Genomic DNA, 24,824 nt, shown 5'->3' on the forward strand with positions numbered 1-24,824 from the left:
GCATTTTCCTCACTACCGATGTCAAGCTTACCGGTCTATAATTCCCCGCCTTTTCTCTACCACCTTTTTTGAATAGTGGGGTAACATTAGCTACCCGCCAATCCATGGGTACCGTTCCAGAGTCTATCGAGTTCTGGAAGATGACCAGCAATGCATCTACTATTTCTAGGGCCACTTCCTTAACTACCCTGGGATGTAGATTATCAGGCCCTGGGGATTTATCGGCCTTCAGTCCCATCAATTTTCCTAACACCATTTCCCTACAAATACTGATTTCTTTCAGTTCCACCCTTTCATCAGACCCTATGTTCCCCGGCATCTCTGGGAGGTTATTTGTGTCCTACTTTGTGAAGACAGAACCAAAATATGTATTTAGTTGGTCTGCCATTTCTTTGTTCCCCATTATAAATTCCCCGATTCTGACTGCAAGGGACCTACGCTTGACTTCACCAATCTTTTTCTCTTCACATATCTATAAAAGCTTTTACAGTCAGTTTTTATGTTCTCTGCAAGCTTACTCTCATATTCTATTTTCCCTTTCTTAATTAATCCCTTTGTCCTCCTTTGTTGAATCCTAAACTGCTCCCAATCCTCAGGATTATTGCTTTTTATGGCCAATTTATATGCCCTCTCCTTGGACCTTATGCTATCCCTAATTTCCCTTGTTAGCCACAGTTGGGTCACCTTTTTTGTTTTATTTTTATGCCAAACTGGGATGAACAAATTCTGTAGTTCATCCATTCAGTCTTTGAATGTTTGCCATTGCCTATCCACCGTCAACCCTTTGAGTGCCATTCCCCAATCAATCCTACCCAACTCGCTCCTCAGACCATCATAGTTTCCTTTATTTAAATTGAGGACCCTAGTCTCCGAGTCAACTACTTCATTCTCCATCTTAATGAAGAATTCGAACATATTATGATCACTCCGACCCAAGGGGCCTCTTACAACAAGATTGCTAATTAATCCTTTCTCGTTACATAATACCCAGTCTAAGATGGCCTGATCTCTGGTTGGTTCCTCGACATATTGGTCCAGGAAACCATCCCGTAAACACTCCAGGAATTCCTCCTCCACAGTATTGTTACTCATTTGGTTGGCCCAATCTATATGTAGATTAAAGTCACCCATGAAGATCGAAAAGAGATCGAAAACCCAGTCCCCCAGGCCATGTGTCCATTAAAACCACAGACAATGGTTTGTGTATTGGAGGGTATAAAAAGAGCAGTTTCGATAGCTCACTCTCTCTCTCTCCTGCCCTCCATACAACATAACTTCAAGAAGAACTGAGCCTTGCTCTTCCAACCGAGACGAACGTCGACTAAGGCTGGGACTCGCATGCCGCAAGGCTGGTACGGAACCAGGTAGCCGAGACATACGGGAGGAAGCTGCAAACAAGATAAAAGGGGCAATCTAGGTGAGCATTGCCAAGCCTACACACCCACAAGATCATTTAGCTGTGTGAGGGGGTGCCTGTATGTTCCTACCAAACCAGAGGGTGTTTAGCGTTGGAAGGGTCCTGTGATAGTTTAGTTCACGGGAGGGTGTTTTTTTTTGGCCGTGGTAAGTCAGCACGGCAGGGGCTTGTTGGACAAGTCAGGGTTGTACTGTTTTAAACTGTTCTGTTGTGTTCACACCGCTTGTACTGTATGCAAGTGGAGTGGTTTTTGTTAACCTTAATAAACACTGTATGGGTGAGCCTCAAAATGCTGTCCGTGTTCCAATCTGTCCTCAGTAATCCCTATCATCCAGAACTTGTAGTAAGGGGGTTTGCATGCTCGGTACGGGTGGGGCAAAACCGCTTACAATAATTGACGATTGCGGCAGGGGACATAGGAAATTGGCCACCGCAAAAAACTGTTACAAGGGAGACATGGGAGAACCTGAGTGCAGCCCTGCACTTCTGTGCAGTGATTGTCAGTGTTTGCAGCAATTCAATGCAGTAGAACACTGACAGCACAAATGTCAAAACAAAGTTGGCCATGATCCCTTTAAAAAACTGACTGATAACGCATCGTGAATGATGTCACCAGACCTGCTTTCTCTAATTGAACCAGGAAATGCACTGGGTGGGCTTAACAAGCCCCAGCAATGTAACTTCCTTTTAGGCAGTGGGATGTAGCTAGCAGCGGGGCCGCGACCCGCCACCGACATCTTCCACCCCGGACCCACCAAGGTAAGGAAAATCCCGGCCTCTGCCTCTATTAATGAAGCCTAGGATCCCGTATGCTTTTTTAACTGCTTTCTCAGCCTCTCCTGCCACCTTCAATGATTTGTGCACATATACCCCCAGGTTTCTCTGTTCATGCACCCCTTTTAGGATTATACCCTTTAGTTTATATTGCCTCTCCACGTTCTTCCTACCAAAATGTATCACTTCGTACTTTTCTGCATTAAATTTCATCTGCCACGTGTTTGCCCATTTCACCAGCCTATGTCTTCTTGAAGTCTATCACTATCCTCTTCACTGTTCACTATACTTCCAAGTTTTGTGCCATCTGCAAATTTTGAATTTGTGTCCTATACACCCAAGTCCAAGTCAATAATATATGTCAAGAAAAGCAGTGGTCCCAGTACCGATCCCTGGGGAGCACCACTGTATACCTACCTCCAGTCCGAAAAACAACCGTTCACCACTACTCTCTGTTTCCTGTCACTCAGCCAATTTTGTATCCATGCTGCCACTGTCCTTTTTATTCCATGGGCTTCAACTTTGCTGGCAAGCCTATTATGTGGTAAGAAAGAGGGAAATGTGTCAGTGAGTGTTGTGCAATCAGTTTGGATGTGTGCAAGCTGTGAGATGTGGGTGTGAGGCTTGCAGCAGTGATAAGTGTGAGGGTGAGAGGAAGCTATGAATGTTAGGGATATGAGTCATCATCTTCAGGCTGTTCCTTTCCTTTAGGGAGAGATAGTCTGGATCTTTAGACCCAATTAAGCGTCTTTAGGATTCGGCTACCTCTAACTTTAGTTGAAAGTGAATGTTTGGGGAATACGCCTGATCTGGGGTAGCACTACAGGGGCTAGGACTAGTAACAATCCTTTCAGTCTGCTGGGCCTCCTTGCCCCCTATGGATAGAGGACCTCTCTTCTCCTGTGCACCTCCTGCACCAAGTCCTCAAGAGCTGCATCTGAAAATCTGGAAGCTCTGTCTCTGTCATGTTGTGTCACCACTCAGTTTTCTTGCTCCTCAGTCCATTTCCTAGCCATTTCCACCACCTGCTGAAGCCAGAATGCACCTCCCCTTTAAGAGGTGCAGGCTGCCTTCATGAAGGTGCTTTAATTGGTGCTAGCCTCGTATGAACTTGGTCTCCTGCTGAGGCGCTAAGCCACTGAACAGTGCGTTTAGCGCTTCCTTACCACTACAATCATTTTAATTAGCAGGCAGCACCAAGCTGCCTGCATTGGACACAACGGGCATGGGCTAATCACACATCACAATACCCGTGCCCATTTTCGGGCCTTATCCAATTTCTAGCCCCTGAGCTTCTCACTAACTGTAGTATAAGTACAGTTAGTGCAAAGCCAATTTGAAAATTCCCAACAGAACAGCTCCCTCTTTCCTCAGCACTGGTGCCAGTGCCCCATGAATCAAAACCCCTTCCTCCCACACCACTCTTTGAGCCACACATTTATCTCTCTGACCTGTATGTCCCTATGCCAATCCAGAGGATATTGCCTTTGAGGTTCTGCTTTTTAATTTGGACCCTAGCTCCTCAAACTCTCTCGGCAGAACCTCATTCATAGTTCTACCCATGTCGTTGGTTCTCACATGGACCACGACAACTGGATCCTCCCCCTCTCACTCCAAATTCTTCACCAGCTGCGAGGAGATATCCTTAACCCTGGCACCAGGCACGCAATACAGCCTTCAGAATTCCCGGTTGCAGTTGCAGAGAACAGCATCTATCCCCGACTATACTGACTATACCCTACCACTACCACATTCCTTTTCACTCCCCCACTTGAATGGCCTCCTATACCATGGTGCCATGGTCAGTTTGCTCATCCAACCTGTAGACTTTTCCCTCTTCCACACAGGCAGCAAAAACCTCATTATTTGTTGGATACGGGCAAAGGCCCAGTCTCCTCCAGCACTGCACCTGGGGTCCCCTTACCTGCCTGAGTTGCAGTCACACCCTCCTGTCCCTGACCACTAATCAGACCTATACTACTACCTAACCTAAGACTGCCTCCTGAATCAAAGCATCCAGATAACTCTTCCCCTCCGTGCTGCCCCACAATGAGCTGAAGTTCCTCGAGATGCAGACACTTTCTGCAGACATGGTCATCCAGGATCGCGATGCTCTCCACAAACTCCCACATGCTGCTGTTGCAGCACACCACCTGCACTGCCATCCCTTTATAACCTTGCTTTATTTATTTAATTGATTAAAATGTATGTATTTAATTAACTTAGCTTATAGTTTAGTTTTTAACTAATTATTAGCTCTAGATTAAGTTCTAGGTAGATGAAATTAGATAATTACCTGTAACACAAAGCAACAGCTCCTTCCCCCTCTGGTCTGAATTCCCACTCTCTCCAAATTCCACATTTAACACTCTGTTTAGAAGAACTCTGTTTAAGATCACTCGGTGCAGATCACTTGGCAAGAACACTGTAAGAATATCTCACTGGGAATGATGCATGCTTGGACTGAAAGTTTTAGTTGATGTGCTGAGTGAGCACTAATGTCTTTGGTGTTGTATTGTGTTATCTGTCGCTTTGCTGTAATAAATTGGTTTTCTCCCACCATATTAATGCTCCATTTGAACTTGAGCAACATTAGCAAGTGAAGTCAGCCATGATTTGAGAGGCAAGAACACAGAGATGTAAGCTATGGACCCTCTTTATATTTTTATTTGTCAACTATTCAGTGTATTCCACAAAGGATGTTTATCTCCATATGAATTGTCAATGTTGAAAAGATGGGTAAGCAGTGACTCTACTGGTGGAATTGCATTAGTTGTGTAATATGCATTGTGTAAGATTTTTAATTGACATTCTTGTAGACAGCTGCTGGTGGAAGTACCAGAGATTGGGGTGATCATTATTTCCTGTTGCTTCTATATCAACATCGTGTCCTCAGATTATGATGTAGTTGTGACATTTTATGAAAAAGTAGAAATCATAATAGCAGAAGTTTAATTTTCAATGTATTATTCGGGTGTCAGCTTTGACTCAGTGGTAGCACTCTTGCCACTGATTCAAAAGTTTGTGTGCTCAAGTCCTACTGCATAGACATGAGTACATAATCTCAAATAAAAAATAGAAATAAAAGTGAAAAATTCCAAGTGCACTCTTTATCCCATCATATATTATGTAATTCAAAAATTGCACACTACACAAGTGGAAAACTTTTACACACAGCTTTCTCTATCCATATTATTCCCATCTGTATGGGATTCTTATGTTTTATGATTGTCATGTCAAATCGAGATATTGAAGTGAAACCCCAATCTTACCATCATCTTCAAAATAATGGCACAGACATTCCATAACAGCAACTGTTGCCACTAAAGTTAAAAAATGGCAGTGGAGTGATCCAGCAAAGTGTGCTCCATATAACTCACTGTTGTAACATGCAGGAAACATCTGTTTTTTTTAAATGCCTGAAACAGCTACTAGGCAGCTGAATGAGCATAAATAAATAAAAGACGGTGGTGGTTACTACAAAACATGCAAAATCAAAAGCAACTGTACAGAAAAAATGGGAGGTGAGCTAAAGGAAGAGAGACAAATAGCAGAGAGCTGGGAAACAGAAAGAAAAGAGAAGAGAGGAAAGAAGCATAGAGAAGATAGCATCAAAAGTTACTTCTTTCTTTGCCATTGGCTCTTCAATACAATTTATCCAGTGTATCTCTACTCTGAGAAATCACAAAGATCAATTTTGTGAGAAAGCTGTGCTTATTACACTTAGATTGCCTTTAACCGAATCTTGACATTATACAATATAGCCCAAAAATATCACAAGATAGCTACAATGAGGGTGATTCTGTCTACCTTAGTTCATCCATCCTGAAAGACTCCAAGTCCTCCCATTACAGCATCCAGTGATTTCCAGGTTTTTCGCCTCCATTACTCTACCTGAAGGTCTAATCCATCTATTGATTGCTCTTTGTTTGAAGAATTTACTGATATCAGTCCTAAATTTGCCTTTTACTAGTTTGAACCTGCATCCCCTTGGCTTACTCTCATAATTTAGTTTGAAGTAATTTGAAGTCCATTACCATTTTTATCCCATATACTGTCTTATATACCACAATCAGATTGCCTCCCAGTTGCCTTCTTGCAGAATCCAAATTTCTCCAGTCTTTCCTCAGAACTCAATCTCTGATACTAGTCATCAGCCTTGTGGCTCTTCTCTGGACCACTTCCAGTTCTTAAATGGCTGTCCTGTCTCTTGCTGAACAGAACTGGACACATTACTGTGGTCTGACTAGATCACTATACAGTTGAATAATTTAAGTCTACTAAGTGTGCTAGGTCTCTTACAACTTCATCCTTAGCTATTTCAATGCTATTAATGAATACATCTGCCACCCATTTTTTCTTCACATGTACAACTGTTTACACTGGTCTTAATTAAATGTAATCTGCCATTTGCCTTCCATTTACATATTTTGTCTAAACCATTTTGTAATTTCTGAGCAGCCTCCTTTGATCAATTTCCATTGCGTTTCAGAATCCAAGTCATTGGTGTAAATTAAAAACCTTAGAACCAGACTTGCCTGTAACCGGAATTGGAGACAGCCATACTGGAAATTATTACTTGAAAGAGGAATTGGGGCTTTGTAAAGATTTATTTATATATTCTTTTTCGTTTCTGCACACATAAAACTGCCTGTAAATACATTCAACATTAAGATTAACAAAAATTCCCTAGTAGTACACAATTCTTCAAGCATCTCAATAACAACATTAACTTTCTGTATCTTCTGTAAGTTGTTCATAATTTGCTTTAAAAAATCATTTGCAGGATATGCGTGGTGCTGGCAAGGCCAGCATTTATTGCCCGATCCCTCGTTGCAAGTGAGTCGTCTTCTTGAACCGCTGCTGTCCGTGTGGTGAGGGGACTCCCACAATGCTGTTAAATAGGGAGTTCCAGGATTTTGACCGAGGGAGGATTGGTCATCTTTAACAAATACTTCAACTTTTGCTAATAAGTTTAATATAAGAACTTGTATTTTATTCTATATCCAAGTTACTTTTTGTTCCTGTATTAAACATCTGCAGAGAGTATAAATGTTTAGTAGTAATTAACATTGGAGATCTGAGTTATTCCCAGAAAGAATCGGGCTTTCTTCCTCCTTCCTATCACCTGTTTTCAACGCTGTACGAAGTTTATGCCAAAACAAAGCAGTCTCCTCTTGATGTTGAGGCCACTGCAAATACGTTGTCTTCTTCACCAGTTTCCTCATTCTGTGATATGGGGAAAGTTGATCTGACGGTATGTCCTCTAAAAAAACCAAAATCAGTACATCTTTCCGTTCATCAAAAAGCCGAAAACTTGCTACCTGAATTTCTCTGGAACACCATTCACTTTCCAAAAAGTGGCGACTAATTACACAGATCGTTTTTCGACTCACATAAATGCTGTCCACAATATTATCAATGATCGCTTTCCCAGGTTCGAAATCTCGATGGTGGAGACACAAGGTCCATTCGTTATTCCGTTCCAGATTTGGCAACAGTTGGTTTAATACCCATTGTTCATCATGCGCGTTATAAGAAATAAAGGCATCATACTTATATCTTTCATCTCGTCGTCTCTTACGATTTTTATCATAAATGAATGCTGCGAAGAGGTAATACGCATATACAATATGCCATCTCCAAAAATGATAGGTACAACTTGCTATTATTGTCATTATTATGACTGTAGATGAAGAAATGTAAAGCATAAACTGAAAATGGACAGTACAAGAAGTTGTATTAAAAGTAACCAGTTTTGTCCCCTCAAGACTAAATGGGTAAGCACATGTAAACCGATCGAAGTAGATCACTTGAGTTTTATTGTCAAAAAGGGACCAATGTTGAAACCAAGAGTTATCACATGCACACATAAAAGGGTTATCTCTAAGGTCAAAAAAAGTGAGTGAAGGTACTGCTTCAATATGTGTTTGGTTTACAACACCAATTTGATTACCCACAGCCCTTAGGAGTTTCAAGTTGATCAGCCTGGCATACTTCAGAAAGTCTAGATTATGCAACCCGACTTTATTGAGATGAAGTTCAATCAAGGCAGGTAACTGCAGAAGCAGACTAGAATTAATGGATTTTAAGACATTGTTGCTCAAGTCCAGGAAAGTAATATTTGGCGCATAGCAGAAAGTTTGAGGATCAATGTAACTAATGACAATATTTCCTGCGTGGAGCTCTTTCAAAGAATGTAACCCTTCTAGGAAGTTTGAAGGAAAATGTTGGAAACCAGTATGAGCTTGGCTATTTATCGCGAGATAGTGCAAGGACTTCAACGACGTAAACGGAGCTCTGTCTAGCCTCTGAGAGGACGCGTAGGTGAGATGGTTGTCAAACAGTTGAAGTTCCCTCAAGGATTTAACTGCTGAAAATACGTGGCGTCTCAAAATATCACTCGTTAGTTTGTTGGATCCCAATAGCAATTGTTTTAAATTTGAAAGCCCGCTAAAACTTCCTTCATACAGACCGGATATCTGATTGTCAATCAAATTAAGGTAACGTAAATTCTGCAAATGGATGAATGTGTGCTTCTGAATAAAATTCAATTTGTTGCTTCTAAGGTTAAGAATTTTCAGTCTTTTTAGATTTGAGGAGAAGTTGGCCATTTCTAGCAGATAATTGTTACCCAATTGTAATTCCGTTAATTGAAAAAGCCCAGAAAATGAAGATGATGTAATTCTAGTGATTTGATTTCCGACGAGAAGCAGCTGTTTCAGTTTACCAAGTGTAGTGAAATCGTGAGAACCAATACAGTTAATTTGATTGAAACTGAGATCCAGGTTTTCCAAACTGTAGGCCCCCAAAATTGCTTTAGGAATGACAGTGAGTTTGTTGCTCGCTAGGGTCAACACTCTTAAAGAAACTAAACTTTTGAATGAAGAACGTGAGATATTGCTTAATTTATTCATTGATAAATCTAACTGCTCTAAATGCACACATGAAATAAAGGCACTGTCATTTAAGGCGTTGAGACTATTTCCGTTCAGATTTAAAACTGTTAAATTTTGGTGCAAAATGCAGATTTTCAACAGGAGGGGATCTGTTGCCTTCAATTGTAAATTATTTAGTTGAATATTTTCCAGTGACACATTTCTTATGCTTGCAAGGAGCGCCAGTATCTCAGATGGTTGCATGCGAATTCCTCCTAAAGCCAGTTTTTTCATCCCTTTTAAAAACGATTCATCTTCAACGTGCAATAAGACCGATTCATTGGCTCCTGCAAATGAGAGATCCAGAGAGAGGAGACCGCCCAGAACGTTAGTTGTTACATTGAACACAACGAAAGGATTCTTTGATATATCCAGTTCCTTTAGGGTTTTCGGCACACGAGCGATGTTCTGGGTCGTGAAACTGACTAAACCATTGTCTCCCAGCTGCAAGCTTTCCACAGCAACGGCGTGAAATACACAACTCACTTCTTCCAGTCGATTTAACATGTTCGAGGTTAAATTGATCGTTTTTATATTCACCAAGCAGGCAAAGGCATCAGGATCAATCCGTTTAATAATATTGTTGTTCAGTAACAATATCGTGAGATTTCCCAAGTCACCCAGCATGCTTCTGGTTAATGCAGTCAGTTTATTGTAACCAAGATCCAAGTAAAATAGATTCTTTACACTTCCGAAAGTGTCCTCCGCGATATCACTAACGTTGTTCTTTGAAATGTTCAATACTTGCAGTTGCGGCAAGTGATCAAAGCTGGATTTCTGCAGACTCGCTATACTGTTTTCAGATATGTCCAGGTTTTTCGTATTCGTCGGAATGTATCGCGGGACCTTGACCAAGTTCATCCTGTAACATAACACTTTCAAATTCGTGCCAACAAGTAAGGAACCATGTACTTGGCAATCATGCAGCGAGAAACTCATCACTTGCAGTCCTAAATCGTTCATAAAGGAAGCTAAAACTAGTAAAAGTTTAGTAAAATGCATGGTTACCACGGCGATCTGTGAATAACCTGCATTGAATTGATTAGAGTGCATAAGGAACTTCCGCAACTGAAACGGAAGCACACCCAAATCCTTACACTAATTTTTCATGATCCTGGCTGCCATATCTTCCGCATTTAAGAAGTGAGACGGATTTTACAGATTAAATAGCGCATTTAACGCTCAAGCACTTATATAGTTCTAAAGCCCCACATAACAGGGCTCTCGCCACAATGGCCCATACTTTTGAGAAAACTCAATCCTCATACAGTATCTTGCTCGTCAACTGGTTTATGTAGAGAAATAACTCAATTACCATTAGCGATTAACATTTAGACTGGAGTTATACAACTTGGGGGGTTGGGGGCAGACCTAACGGATTTAGAGGCGTCAGTAGTATCCTGAACTATATACTGCGATTTTTGCACTGATAGCACCCAACACAACTTGACAATGGAAAGATTTGTTCTTGGAAAGTGGGCAACCCCTAAATGCACCGAGAGCATTAAGTATCAACCAGATAGAGTGGGACTGGAGTCATATATAGTCCAGACTGGATAGGGGTGTTACATCGCTCTGTTAAGGATATTAATGAGCCCCCACCATCAACATCCTGGAGGTTATCATTGACCAGAAACTGAACTGGACCAGCCACATAAATACTGTGGTTACAAGAGCAGGTCAGAGGCTGGGAATTCTGTGGCGAGTGTCTCACCTCCTGACTCCCACCTTTCCACCATCTACAAGGCACATGTAAGGAGTGTGATGGAATATTCTCCACTTGCTTGGATGAGTGCAGCTCCAACTACACTCAAGAAGCTCAACACCATCCAGGACAAAGCAGCCCGCTTGATTGGCACCCCTCCACCACTGGCGTACTGTGGCTGCAGGGTGTACCATCTACAAGATGTACTGGAGCAACTTGCCAAGGCTTCTTCAGCTGCACCTCCCAAACCCGTGACCTCTTCCATCTAGAAGGACAAGAGCAGCAGGTGTATGGGAACACCACCACCTCCAAGTTCCCCTCCAAGTCACACACCATCCTGACTTAGAAGTATATCGCCGATCCTTCATCGTCGCTGGGTCGAAATCCTGGAACTCCCTCCCGAATACACGGACTGTAGCCGTTCAGGAAGGCGGCTCACCACTACCTTCTCGAGGGCAATTAGGGATGGGCAATAAATGCTGGCCTTGGCAGCGATGCCCACATCCCATAAACCAATAAAAAAAGGAATGGCAGCTCAACATTCCTGGCTACAGGGTTTTCAGATGAGATAGGGAGGGGGATAAAAAAGGAGGGGGGGTCGCAATATTGATTAAACAATCAATTACAGGAGGGAGGATATCTTAGAAGGATCATCAAATGAGGCCATATGGGTTGAACTGAAAAACAAAAAAGGGGCAATCACACTGCTGGGAGTGTATTATAGACCCCCAAACAGTCAGAGGGAGATAGAAGAGCAAATATGTAGGCAAATTACTGAGACGTGCAAAAATATGGCAGTAATAGTAAGGGATTTCAACTTAACTAATATTAACTGGGATAAAATGAATGTGAAAGGTATAGAGGGAGCAGAATTCTTAAAATGCATTCAGGAGAACTTTTTTAGCCAATACATAGCAAGCCCAACTAGAGAGGGGGTGGTTCTGGACCTCGTTTTAGGAAATGAAGCTGGGCAGGTGGAAACGGAATCAGTGGGAGAGCACATTGGTGATAGTGATCATAATTCAGTTAGATTTAGCGTAGTTATGGAAAAGGACAAGGACAGACCAGGAATTAAAGTTCTCAATAGGGGAAAAGTTAATTTTACTAAGCTGAGAGGTGGACTGGAGACAGAAACTCAAAGGTAAATCAGTGGCAGAGCAGTGGGAGGCATTCAAGGAGGAGATAGTGAGGGTTCAGAGCAAGTATGTTCCCTTAAAGAAAAAGGTTGGGACTAACAAATCTGGAGCTCCCTGGATGTCAAGGGTCATACAGGGTAGGATAAAGAAAAAAAGGGAAGCTTATGACAGATACACGAGGACTCAATACTGCAGAAAGCCTAGAGGAGTATAGAAAGTGCAGGGGTGAAATTAAAAAGGAAATTAGGAAAGCAAAGAGAAGGCATGAGAAAATATTGGCAAGTAAAATCAAGGAAAATCCAAAGATGTTTTATGAATACATTAAGAGCAAGAGGATAACTAAAGTAAGAGTACGGCCTATTAGGGACCATAAACGTAACCTGTGTGTGGAAGCAGAAGACATGGGTATGGTTCTTAATGAATACTTTGCGTCTGTTTTCAGAAAAGAGAGGGACAATGCAGACATTGTAATCAGGGAGAAGGAGTGTGAAATATTAGATGAAATAAACATAGCGAAAGAGGAATTATTAAGGGTTTAGCATCTTTGAAAGTGGATAAATCCCTGGGCCCAGATGAAATGTATCCCAGACTATTAAGAGAAGTAAGAGAGGAAATAGCAGAGGCTCTGACCATCATTTTCCAATCCTCTCCGGCTACAGGTGTGCTGCCAGAGAATTGGAGGACTGCTAACACGGTACCATTGTTTAAAAAGGGAGAAAGGGATAGACTGAATAATTACAGGCCAGTCAGCCTAACCTCGGTGGTGGGAAATTATTGGAAAAAATCCTGAGGGACAGGATAAATCTCCATTTAGAAAGACATGGATTAATCAGGGACAGTCAGCATGGATTTGTTAAGGGAAGGTCATGTCTGACTAACTTGATTGAATTTTCTGAGCAGGTAACAAGGAGGGTCGATGATGGTTGTGCGTTTGATGTAGTCTATATGGATTTTAGCAAGGCTTTTGATAAGGTCCCGCATGGCAGACTGGTCATGAAAGTAAAAGCACATGGGATCCAAAACTAAGTGGCACGTTGGATCCAAAATTGGCTCAGAGGCAGGAAACAAAGGGTAATGGTTGAAGGATATTTTTGTGACTGGAAGATTGTTTCCAATGGGGTTCCGCAGGGCTCGATACTGGGTCCTTTGCTTTTTGTGGTATATATCAATGATTTGGTGTTGAATGTAGGAAGTATGATGAAGAAGTTTGCAGATGATACAAAAATTGGCCGTGTGGTTGAAAATGAAGAAGAAAGCTTTCGACTGCAGGAAGATATCAGGTGGGCAGAACAGTAGCAAATGAAATGCAATCTAGAGAAGTGTGAGGTAATGCATTTGGGGAGGGCTAACAAGGCAAGGGAATACACTATAAATAGTAGAACACTGAGAAGTGCAGAAGATCAGAGGGACCTTGGAGTGCATGTCCACAGATCCTTGAAGATAGCAGGACAGGTAGATAAGGTGGTTAAGAAGGCATATGGGATACTTGCCTTTATTAGCCGAGGCATAGAATAGAAGAGTAGGGAGGTTATGCTTGAACTGTATAAAACACTAGTTAGGCCGCAGCTAGAATACTGTGTGCAATTCTGGTCACCACATTATAGAAAGGATGTGATTACGCTAGAGGGGGTGCAGAGGAGATTTACAAGGATGTTGCCTGGGCTGGAGAATTTTAGCTATGAGGAAAGATTGGATAGGCTGGGGTTATTTTCTTTGGAACAGAGGAGGCTGAGGGGAGACCTAATTGAGGTGTATAAAACTATGAGGGACCTAGATAGAGTGGATAGGAAGGACCTATTTCCCTTAGCAGAAGGGTCAATAACCAGTGAGCATAGATTTAAAGTAATTGGTCAGGGGTTTAGAGGGGTTTTTAGGAGATGTTTTTCACCCAGAGGGTGGTGGGGGTCTGGAACTCACGGCCTGAAAGGGTGATAGATTCAGAGACCCTCATCACATTTAAAAAGTACTTGGATAAGCACTTGGATATACAAGGCTACGGACCAAGTGCTGGAAAGTGGGATTAGGGTGGATAGTTCTTTGTTGGCCGGCATGGACAAGATGGGCCGAATGGCCTCCTTCTGTGCTGTAAATTCCTATGATAAATGCTGGCCTTGCCAGCTATGCCCTCATCCTGTGAATGAATAAAAAAGGAGTGATTAATTGCACAGCGTTTTTGACTCTCTCTGTGCATGTGCACCCATTTGGTACTGCACATGCGCACTCAATCTGGTTGCGCAGGTGCAGGATCAAATGGAGCCGCAACTGTGGCCTGCATCGTCATGCTTTCCTCAAGTCCATGTGGAGAAGGTCGGGATTGGATGGGCGCAGGGAGAGGGGAGGGTATCGAAACGGGGAGAGGAGAGGGGATCGAAGGGGTAGCCTTGGGGAGCTCATGGGCCCGAACACTTCCTGGATTACCACTCGCACTGAATCAACACGGTGGATGAGACCGTGCTGCTGATGATGTTTTAATTCCTATTACTGTTAATGAAATGCCGCGGCGAGTTTGAGAATGTGAGTATGGAAAGGAGGAACGATGCACAGAGGAGACTGAGAATGAGGCAGTATTTCCAACAGCAGCAGAGGAAAATGATATTGGTAAGGGGGAAACAAAAAATGTGCACAGCGACACAAAGGCGAAAACTTTGACTGCCATCCTTGGTTGAATGGTGGGTATCCATGCATTTACCCCAAATATTGCAACTCTGTAACCAGGGCTTGAAAGGACAAGAGAATAATGATTCCAAGTGGCCCTTTGGCAGTGCTGTATTTCCAGTCTCACTATCTTATGCAGCCATAACTGAAACCCAACTGGAGTTTGTAATCTCAGTCAGATCCGCAATATCAGAGAGGAGAGGGGTTCGAAGGAGGGAGAGGAGAGGGAATCAAAGGGGGCGAGATGGGATCGATGGGGGAGGAGGGGATCGAAGGGGGGAAGAGGGGATCGAAGGGGAAGAGGGGATCGAAGGGGAGAGAGGAGCTCACAAGGGAGGGAAGAGCTCGAAGAGGGGGGTAGAAGGTCAGGAATTTGGGGGAAGAAGATCAGAAACTCGGGTGGAGAAGGTCAGAAACTCCGGCGGGGGGGAGAAGGTCAGGTTCTCAGGGGGAGTGGGGGAAGGTCAGGAACTCGGGGAGAGAAAGTCAGGAACTTGTTGGGGGAGGGAGCATGTTGAGAACAGTGGGGAGGGGGGAAGGACGTGATCCTGGCCTAAAGTTGGGGTGGGGGGGATGAGAGTAAGATCATGACCAGATGGGAAGATAGATCATGTTTTCCCATCCTCTGTTAGACCTGGATCACATTCTTCCACCTCCCCCCTTTACACCTGCCCCACGTTCTCCTTCTCCTCCGCCCGCTCCCCCCCAGACTGCAGCGGGTCAAGAAAGCAGCTCGCTACCACCCTCTCAAGGGCAACTAGGGATGGGCAATAAATAAACTTTTAAAAAATGAGAGCGTATTGTGTGTTGGTCCTACAACATGCATAACATTACATTTATGTGTTATTTGCCAGACTCGACTATTCGAACATTCTCCTGGCCAGCCTCCCATCTTCCACCCTCAATGAACTTGACCTCATCCAAAATTCTGCTGCATGTATCCTAACTTGCACCAAGTCCCATTCACCCATCACCCCTGTGCTCGTTGACCGACATTGCTCATGGTCCACCAACAATGTTCCCGCTAAGCTGCGTCACCGCGCAGCTGTCTGGAGGTCCCATGCAGGCTGCTTACCGGCGATCAATGGGACATTTTGTGCATGAGTGAAATTTTGAATGGGCCGAGCACCCAAAAAAAAATTAGGGGGAACATTGTCCACCAAAACCATGATTTTAAAATTCTCATTCTCATGTTAAAATCCCTCCATGGCCTAATATGTTCCTAACTGAACTCAGCAGTGTGAGTGCTGTGAATACTCCTAACCTGGGAGGGTGACCCCTGCCTGTTCTCTGAAAGCAGTAGTGTGAGCTCTGGAGCCTGGCTGTCACAATGAATGGATCAAATTACACATTGCAAAGATTTTGATTATTCCAGCTGGCATTATCAAATTACACATTCCAGACCAACTGTTGGGTGTGTCTTGTCCTCCAAGGGGACCAATCAGAAATCTGGTCTTGACCTCCAAGTGGACCAATCAGAAATTTAATGTTGCAAATAGACATGGTCACATGAACTAAATAAAGGAAGTCATTGCCGATAATTAGTTAAGCAAATTACGTGAACAATCCCTGGATGCACGACATGGGTTTAATCACGTAAAAATTGGCACTTCTGAGTCAACACCCATAGCAGAGTCAACATTTTTAGCTATATCAAAGTAAATAAGGAATGACTGTTGAGTATAATTAAGATAACTGGAGTTGTTATGTTAAGTATTGGAGAATGTAAATATAGTTGATATTCAAGAAAACCTAGATAAAGTACAAGGCATTAACAAAAAATATGCCTTTGAAGGGTTAATGTCAACATATGGTGCCCCCAAAATCTTGGGAGATTTAAGGTGTTTCTGCTTTATCTCATCTCCTTGTGTGCATGAAATAGGGCTAGGAAAAATTAGTTTTCATTTTAAATGAGATGAACAAACTAAAATTCTATCTTCCCCAACACGATTGTGCTACACGGGTTTTCAGAAATATGAAGGGCAACAATAGTGTTAATGTAATCAATCAACCAATTGTTTCTGTTTGTATTAATATATTTACTTTTGCTAAGATGCAAGTTCTTCAATTTTGGAACCTCCTACTTTTTTAGTTATACATTGTACCTGTGGTGCTGTCACTTAAGGTAGCAAGTTTAGAAATTGGGGAAAATTTTGTGTGCTCACTAACGGTGTTCTGAAATTGGCCATATATTAAAGATGAGTAGCCGAGATCCATTTAAGCTGAAATTTATTTGGCAGAAGTCACATGCACTTGATTGTGCAAATCATACCTGCAACTTCAATTAGATCATGATATTCATGCAAAGTTAAACTTTCCTTGTCATGGGGACTCTATAATTAGATGCTTTGTTGCTTCCTGAGTCCCCCTTAAAGTTTGTTTTGTAAAGCTTTTTTGAATGGCCCCTCGTTTTTAGCTGCATGTTATACACTGCACCTTATATTCAGTTCCATTGAAGTCAATAGAATTGGGTTGGGTATATAACTGGCAGCCTATACAATACCACCCAAGACAAATTTCTAACCTTATATCCTTTAATATACCCATGGGCAATTCTTTGATGGTTACTCAATTGCTCCTGAGTCATGCTGCATTTATCATTATGTTTATGGTTCCCAATGTGTGGGCTCGCACAGCCAGTAGCAACACCAAAATAAACTTGCTAAGCTCATTCAGGTCGGCCACCAGAAAAACCCTGTAAAAAAGGTTTCCAAAAAATCTTGAAATAAACTTCCTTAATAAAGGGTATTACTCAAAGTGAAACCAAAGATGGTGCCAATTTAGAAATTGGCTTAAGGAAAGGAAGCAGCAGGTCCCTTTTAGAGAAGTGATGCCAGGGTGGGAAAAGTGTCCCAGGGATCAGTGCTGGGGTCAAATTGTACACAAACAACTTGGTTCAGAAACCCAATGCAAACTGGTCAAATTTGCAGACAATACTAAGAGGCGGGGAAGCGGGATGGGTGGTGGCTGTTGCAGTTGAGTCAGAGGAATCAGACTGGGATCTACAAAAGGAATTACATAAAATCTGTAAATGGGCAGAACAATGGAAGGTATAATTCAGTACAGAAGATTTCTATGTACTACAAACTGGAATATAAACTAGGGGCTGGATTTTCCCAGCCCCGAGGAGGCGGGTATGGAGGCGGGACTGCTGGGAAAGTTGCAGAATTTGGGGGTGGGTAGCAAACCCGCCCCATTCTGCCTCTGTGCCCTCTTGCCAGGAGGCGGGAAGCCGTCCTGCCCTGGGTCCCGTCTCCTTGGAGGTGGGAAGGGATTAAAGCTTATTAACTGCCTGTTAACAAGTAGTTAACAGGCGGAAAATAGGATTATCCCCATTTTTTGTGATGAAGTACGGGCTTCCCAAATTGGGGGAACCTCACAGGGGTGTAGGAGACGAGTAGGAGGTCTGCGGGGGTTGGAGGGGTCTGAAAGTGCAATGTAGAGATGAGTGATGGGTGCAAGTGTGGAGTGGTAAGTATGTGAGGTGAGTGTAAAGTGTTAGAAAATGTTAACTTACTTTTGTTTCTCCCTACAACCTTCAGCCGCTGTGGAGCCGTAGTCCCCAACATCTCCATTGTAGATATCACAGACTGGCTGTTGCATCCTCCGATCCAACAGCCAGCTGTTTTCTGCAAAGTTGAAAGGTTTGATGAGTCCTGAACACAAGGGCTCATCAAACTACACAGAATGTCAGTGTTTGACAGCTTCACAGAGCTGTCAAATGATGACATTTCTTCTTACAAAAATTCTTGACAGATGCCACGTCAGACGTTGACGTGCTCTCAGTGACTTCCCCCTAATTGGCCTGCTGAGCCCGCTGGGTCAATCAGGGCAAAATCCCTCTGGTTGGCCAGAAGCTGATGGAGGTGGGACTGAAACTAGACAAACAGCAGTCCCGCCTCAAACATGTCTCCATTGAGAAAATCCAGCCCTAGGTGTCCGATGTGTATTGTGGATGGTGCAGAAATAGCTAAAGGGAAATTCCAAAGGGATCTGGGGATGATAGATTTAGTACTTTCCAACTAGATTTTCCAGTGGACATTATTTTAACACCAATTAGAAAATGCAAGATAACAAGGTAAATTACTGTTGAGCAGCAATAAAGAGAACAAATAGAAAATTTAATTATGTTGCCAGATCAGTAAAGCATAAGTCAGAAAATGTTTTGCTAAAACTGTACAGTGTTCTGGTCACACAGCACCTTGAGTATTGACGTCAACTTTGGTCAGCAAGATATAAGGGAAACACTCAAGCCATGGAGGTTCTGTAGAAAAGAGCCACACAGGTGACCTGTGGTGAAAAGGGAATAAATTACTAGGAATGACAATAAACTGGGGCTCTAAAGCTTTGAAAGATGACCTTATATAAGTATACAAGATATTAAGTGATACTGACAAGGTAAACTGGAGCAATATTCAAGGTAAACCAAGACACTAGACCAAAGGGGCATAGTCTAAAACTAATGCAAGGACAATTTAGGACCAATATCAGGAAGAACTTCTTCATACAAAGAGTGATTAACACTTGGAATGTTCTTCTGGTAAGACAGTGGAAGCAAAAACACTAGATTCATTCAAAATACAGTTAAATGACATGACGGGGAATTGTAAGGTTTTATTTATGATGGATGAACTAAGATGGAACAAATGACCCCTCTCATTTTTACTTACTTTGTGATTTTGTGAAAGCAGTAATGTTTTTTCAACACAAGAGCCCAGAAATTGAATCCTGCAGCATCCATTTTTCAAGCGCAAAACGGATGCTGAAGGGTCCAATATGGTGTGCGGCATGTGTGCGCTCATTCCACACCTGCCAGAGAGAGGAATTGGACCCACTGCCTTTTCAAATCAGGGGCAAACTGTCTATTTTAGGCCCCTTCCCAAAATTAGTTGGCGTCTGACTGCAGCAAGCGCCGTGCATGCTGCGGTCAGTTTTCTCAGGCACGTAGTAGCCAAATCAACGGTCGTTAAAGGGACCACTGGAGGCTGCCACCAAAAAGTTTGCATCTTTTTAAAAAACTTACCTTAATATGGAGCCAGGTCTTCTGGCTCCAAATTAAAATTGTGGGCTATTGTCCCCGTACCGCTCTCATCTTTTTTGCGACCAGTGCACTGCCTCTTGGGTGTCCCCAGCACGGCGATGACGCAAGAGGACCAATTTTACATGGTCCTCTTGTTCATCAGTTTATAGAATCACACAATAGTACAGCACAGAAGGAGGCCATTTGGCCCATTATGTCTGCACCAGCTCTTTCGAAGAGCAACCCAGTTAGTCTCACTCCTCCGCTATTTTCCCATATCTCGGCAAGCTTTTCTCCTTCAAGGCTCTATTGAATCTGTTTCCGCCACCGTATCAGGCAGTGCATTTCAAATCCTAACCACTTATTGCGTAAAACAGTTTTTCCTCATGTCACCTCTGGTTCTTTTGCCAATCACCTTAAATCTGTGTCCACTGGTTATCAATCCTTCAGCCATTGGAAACAGGTTCTCTTTATTTACTCTATCTAAAACCTTCATGATTTTAAACACCTCTATCAAATCTCCTCTTAGCCTTCTCTGCTCTAAGGAGAACAACTCCAGCTTCTCTAGTCTATCCACTTAACTGTAATCCCTCATCCCTGGAACCATTCTAGTAAATCTCTTCTGTACTCTCGCCAAAGCCTTCACGTCCTTCCTGAGGTGCAGTGCCCAGAATTGGCCACAATACTCCAGGTGGGGACAAACTAGGGTTTGGCATAACTTCCTGGCTTTTGTACTCTTATGCCTCTATTTATAAAGTCCAGCATCCCATATGCGCCATCTAAGCGCAGTGGTTCGCGTTTGCCACTGGGTTTCCCCCCCAAGTCGGGCACAAGCCAATGTCTAAACCCAGACGCTTTGGCCTGAAGTGTTTTGGTATTGGAACAGCCCTGCCAAAACTTTTCTTTACCTTCTTTTTGTCTTTGCCTATTATGTCACACTTTGCTTACCGGGGTAAGGATTAGTGTACAATTATGCAAAATATGCCCATTCATTTATATATCATTAATATAAATATTGTACAATTTCTATTTCAGCCCTGATTGGTGTATGCAAACCTTTGCATGTACAATCTGCATATGCACATAAATGCAACATATTAATTTCGTACACATCACTTAACATGTGCAAAGGTACTGCTAATGGGAGCGACTGATGTCACTGAACCCAAATAGATGTCTACGGCAGACCTCAATTTATAGAAACATAGAAGAAACATTAAAAAATAGGAGCCGGAGTAGGCTATTCGGCCTTTTGAGCCTGCTCCACCATTCAATATGATCATGGCTGATCCTCTATCTCAATACCATATTCCTGCACTCTCCCCATACCCCTTGTGTCTAGAAATCTATCTCCTTCTTAAATATATTCAGTGACTTGGCCTCCACAGCCTTCTGTGGTAGAGAATTCCACAGGTTCACCACCCTCTGAGTAAAGAAATTTCTCCTCATCTCAATCCTAAATGTCCTACTCCGTATCCTGAGACTGTGACCCCTCGTTCTAGACCCACCAGCCAGGGGAAACATCCTCCCTGCATCCTAGTCATAGAGTCATAGAGTTATACAGCACAGAAAGAGGCCCTTCGGCCCATCGTGTCCGCGCCGGCCATCAGGCCCTGTCTAATCTAATCCCATTTTCCAGCATTTGGTCCATAGCCTTGTATGCTATGGCATTTCAAGTGCTCATCCAAATGCTTCTTGAATGTTGTGAGGGTTCCTGCCTCTACCACCCTTTCAGGCAGTGAGTTCCAGATTCCAACCACCCTCTGGGTGAAAAAGTTCTTCCTCAAATCCCCTCTAAACCTCCTGCCCCTTACCGTGAATCTATGCCCCCTTGTTATTGACCCCTCTACTAAGGGAAAAAGTTCCTTTCTATCTACCCTATCTATGCCCCTCATAATTTTGTACACCTCAATCAGGTCCCCCCTCAGCCTTCTCTGCTCCAAGGAAAACAACCCCAGCCTGTCCAGTCTTTCTTCATAGCTGAAGTGCTCCAGCCCAGGTAATATCCTGGTGAATCACCTCTGCATCCTCTCCAAAGCAATCACATCCTTCCTATAGTGTGGCGACCAGAACTGCACACAGTATTCCAGCTGTGGCCTAACCAGCGTTTTGTACAGCTCCATCATAACCTCCCTGCTCTTATATTCTATGCCTCGGCTAATGAAGGCAAGTATCCCATATGTCTTTTTAACCACCTTATCCACCTGTTCTGCTGCCTTCAGGGATCTGTGAGGGTGCCGGTCAGTTCCTTCAGTAACCCCTAGATGGCACCTTCACTGGTTGGTTTCCCTTTGTTAATTGTGACTAGTTTTTCCTGTGTTTATTATTTAATTGCCTTTTATTAGGTTTATTGGTTTCACCTGTTTTTGCTTGTATTTAAGTTCTGTGGTTTCTTCCCTCTGGGCTCAGCCCTGATAAGGGAGTCAGTCTTGACAAGGTGCTCTGTCTTGACAAGCCGGTGGCCAGTGGTAGCTTGACTTGAGCTCAGTCTGGACAAGCCGGTTGCCCTGTGGTAGCTTGCCTTGACAAGCTGGTTGCCTAGGGGTAGCTTGTCTTGGGCTAAGTCTTGATAAGCCGTTTGCCTTCGTGGTTGCTTGTCTTGAGCTCCTATGTCTATAACTGTTTATCTGTGTTATGTTTTTGCTTGTATTTAAGTTCTGTGGTTCTTCCCTTTGTTCTCGGTCTTGACAAGGTGCTGACAAGTTGCTCAGTCTTGACAAGGTGCTCAGTTTGGACAAGCCGGTTGCCCTGTGGTAGCTTGTCTTGAGCTCAGTCTTGACAAGCCAGTTGCCTCATGGTAGCTTGTCTTGAGTTCCTACTTTGACAAGCCGGTTGCCCTGTGGTAGCTTGTCTTGAGCTCAGTTTTGACAAGCCGGTTGCCTCACAGTAGCTTGTCTTGAGTTCCTATCTTGACTAGCCATTTGCCTATGTGGTAGCTTGTCTTGAGATCCTATGTTTTGTAACTGTTTACCTGTGTGATTCTAGTAAAGTACTGTTATTTAAAACTGCATATCTGCTTCTCGCCTCGTCTGTCTGCACTTGGGTCCAGAACCAGCCTCGCCCAGACAGCACGGCCCCGTGTCTACACGGCCCCGTGACAGCCACCCTGACAGGGATCTATGTACATGCACACCAAGGTCCCTCTGATCCTCTGTCTTTCCTAGGGTCCTACCATTCATTGTGTATTCCCTTGCCTTGTTAGTCCCTCCAAAATGCATCACCTCACACTTTTCAGGGTTAAATTCCATTTGCCACTGTTGCGCCCATCTGACCAACCCATCTATATCGTTCTGCAGACTGAGGCTACCCTCCTCGCTACAGTATTTACCACCCAACCAATTTTCGTGTCATCTGCGAACTTACTGATCATACCTTTTACATTCACATCCAACTCATTAATGTAGACCACAAACAGCAAGGGACCCAGCACCAATCCCTGCAGCACACCACTGAACACAAGCTTCCAGTCACAAAAACAACCTTTGACCATCATCCTCTGCCTTCTGCCACTAAGCCAGTTTTGGATCCAATGTGCCAAGACACCCTGGATCCCATGGGCTCTTACCTTCTTGACCAGTCTCCTATGCGGGACTTTATCGAAAGCCTTACTGAAATCCATGTATACCACATCCAGTGCACTACCCTCATCCACACACCTAGTCACCCCCTCGAAAAATTCAATCAAATTGGTCAGACATGATCTTCCCTTGACTATCCCTGATTAATTCTTGCCTCTCCAAGTGGAGACTAATTCTGTCCCTCAGAATTTTTTCCAATAATTTCCCTACCACTGATGTTAGGCTCACTGGCCTGTAATTCCCTGGTTTATCCCTACTACCCTTCTTGAATAATGGTACTATGTTAGCTGTTCTCCAGTCCTCTGGCACATCCCCTGTGGCCAGAGAGGTTCTGAAAATTTGTGTCAGAGCCCCTGCAATCTCCTCCTTTGCCTCACACAGCAGCCTGGGATACATCTCGTCCGGGCCTGGGGATTTATCCACTTTTAAGCCTGCTAAAACCGCCAGTACCTCCTCCCTCTCGATGCTAATATGTTCAAGTACATCACAGTCCCCCTGCCCGATTTCTATGTCTACATCGTCCTTCTCCATAGTGAACACAGATGCAAAAAATTCATTTAAAACCCCACCTACATCTTCTGGCTCCACACACAGATTACCACTTTGGTCCCTAATGGGCCCTACACTTTCCCTAGTTATCCTCTTGCCCTTAATATACTTATAAAACACCTTAGGATTTTCCTTTATTTTGCTCGCCAGTGTTATTTCATGGCCCCTCCTCGCTCTCCTAATTTCTTTTTTAAGTATCCCCCTGCACTTTTTATACTCCTCTAGGGCCTCCTCTGTCTTTAGTCCTTTGTATCTGCCAAAAGCCCCCCTTTTTTTCCTAATCCATTCTCGTATATCCCTTGACATCCAAGGTTCCCTGGGCTTGTTGGTCCCACCCTTGATCTTTACGGGAACACGTTGCCATTGTACTCTCTCAATTTCCTTTCTGAAAGACTCCCATTGCTCCGATGTGGATTTTCCTACAAGTAGCTGATCCCAGTCCACTTTGGCCAGATCCTGCCTTATCATATTAAAATCGGCCTTCCCCCAATTTAGAACCTTTATTTCCGGTCCATCTCTGTCCTTTTCCATGACTACCTTAAATCTCACCGAATTATGGTCACTGTCACCAAAGTGCTCACCTATTAACACTTCTACCACTTGCCCGGCCACATTCCCTAGAATTAGGTCCAGTAACACCCCGTCTCTTGCAGGAGTTTCTACATGCTGGCTCAAAAAGCTCTCCTGGATGCACTTTAAGAATTCTGCACCCTCTAAGCCTTTCACACTCTGACTATCCCAGTTAATATTGGGGAAGTTGAAATCTCCCACTATTATTACCCTATTATTTGTACACTTCTCTGAGATTTGCCTACATATCTGTTCCTCTATCTCCCCCTGACTGTTTGGGGGCCTATAGTACACTCCCAGCAAAGTGCTTGCCCCCTTTTTGTTTTTAAGTTCTACCCATATGGCCTGATTAGAGGAACCTGTTAATATATCATCCCTCCTTAAAGCAGTAATTGACTCCTTAATTAATATTGCGACACCCCCTCCTCTTTTTACCCCCCCCCCCCCCTCTGTCTCGCCTGAAGATTCTATACCCCGGAATA

At 43.3% G+C, this 24,824-nt stretch overlaps 2 protein-coding genes across 2 annotated transcripts in view; one reads left to right on the top strand and one right to left on the bottom strand.

Annotated features, from left to right (window-relative positions):
* Positions 1 to 6,782: 6,782 nt before the first annotated feature.
* tlr22 (toll-like receptor 22) lies at positions 6,783 to 11,179 on the bottom strand. The gene has a single exon (XM_085995303.1). The coding sequence runs from the start codon at positions 10,180 to 10,182 to the stop codon at positions 7,258 to 7,260; it is 2,925 nt and encodes a 974-aa protein (XP_085851429.1). The 5' UTR covers positions 10,183 to 11,179; the 3' UTR covers positions 6,783 to 7,257.
* The window catches only part of arhgef37 (Rho guanine nucleotide exchange factor (GEF) 37), a 183,953-nt gene continuing 167,733 nt past the window's right edge, over positions 8,605 to 24,824 (top strand). The window contains exon 1 of the mRNA XM_085995305.1: positions 8,605 to 8,694. The gene's annotated coding sequence lies outside the window, so the exon portion shown is untranslated. The remainder of the gene's footprint in view (positions 8,695 to 24,824) is intronic.

The sequence above is a fragment of the Somniosus microcephalus genome, chromosome 8, assembly GCF_052327205.1.
Source record: "Somniosus microcephalus isolate GS21.2 chromosome 8, FLI_Smic_1.0, whole genome shotgun sequence".
NCBI classification, from domain to species: Eukaryota; Metazoa; Chordata; class Chondrichthyes; order Squaliformes; family Somniosidae; genus Somniosus; species Somniosus microcephalus.

Excerpts from the sequence above, each read along its gene's own strand:
- tlr22 (XM_085995303.1), bottom strand. The coding sequence starts at position 10,182 with ATGCACTCTAATCAATTCAATGCAGGTTATTCACAGATCGCCGTGGTA.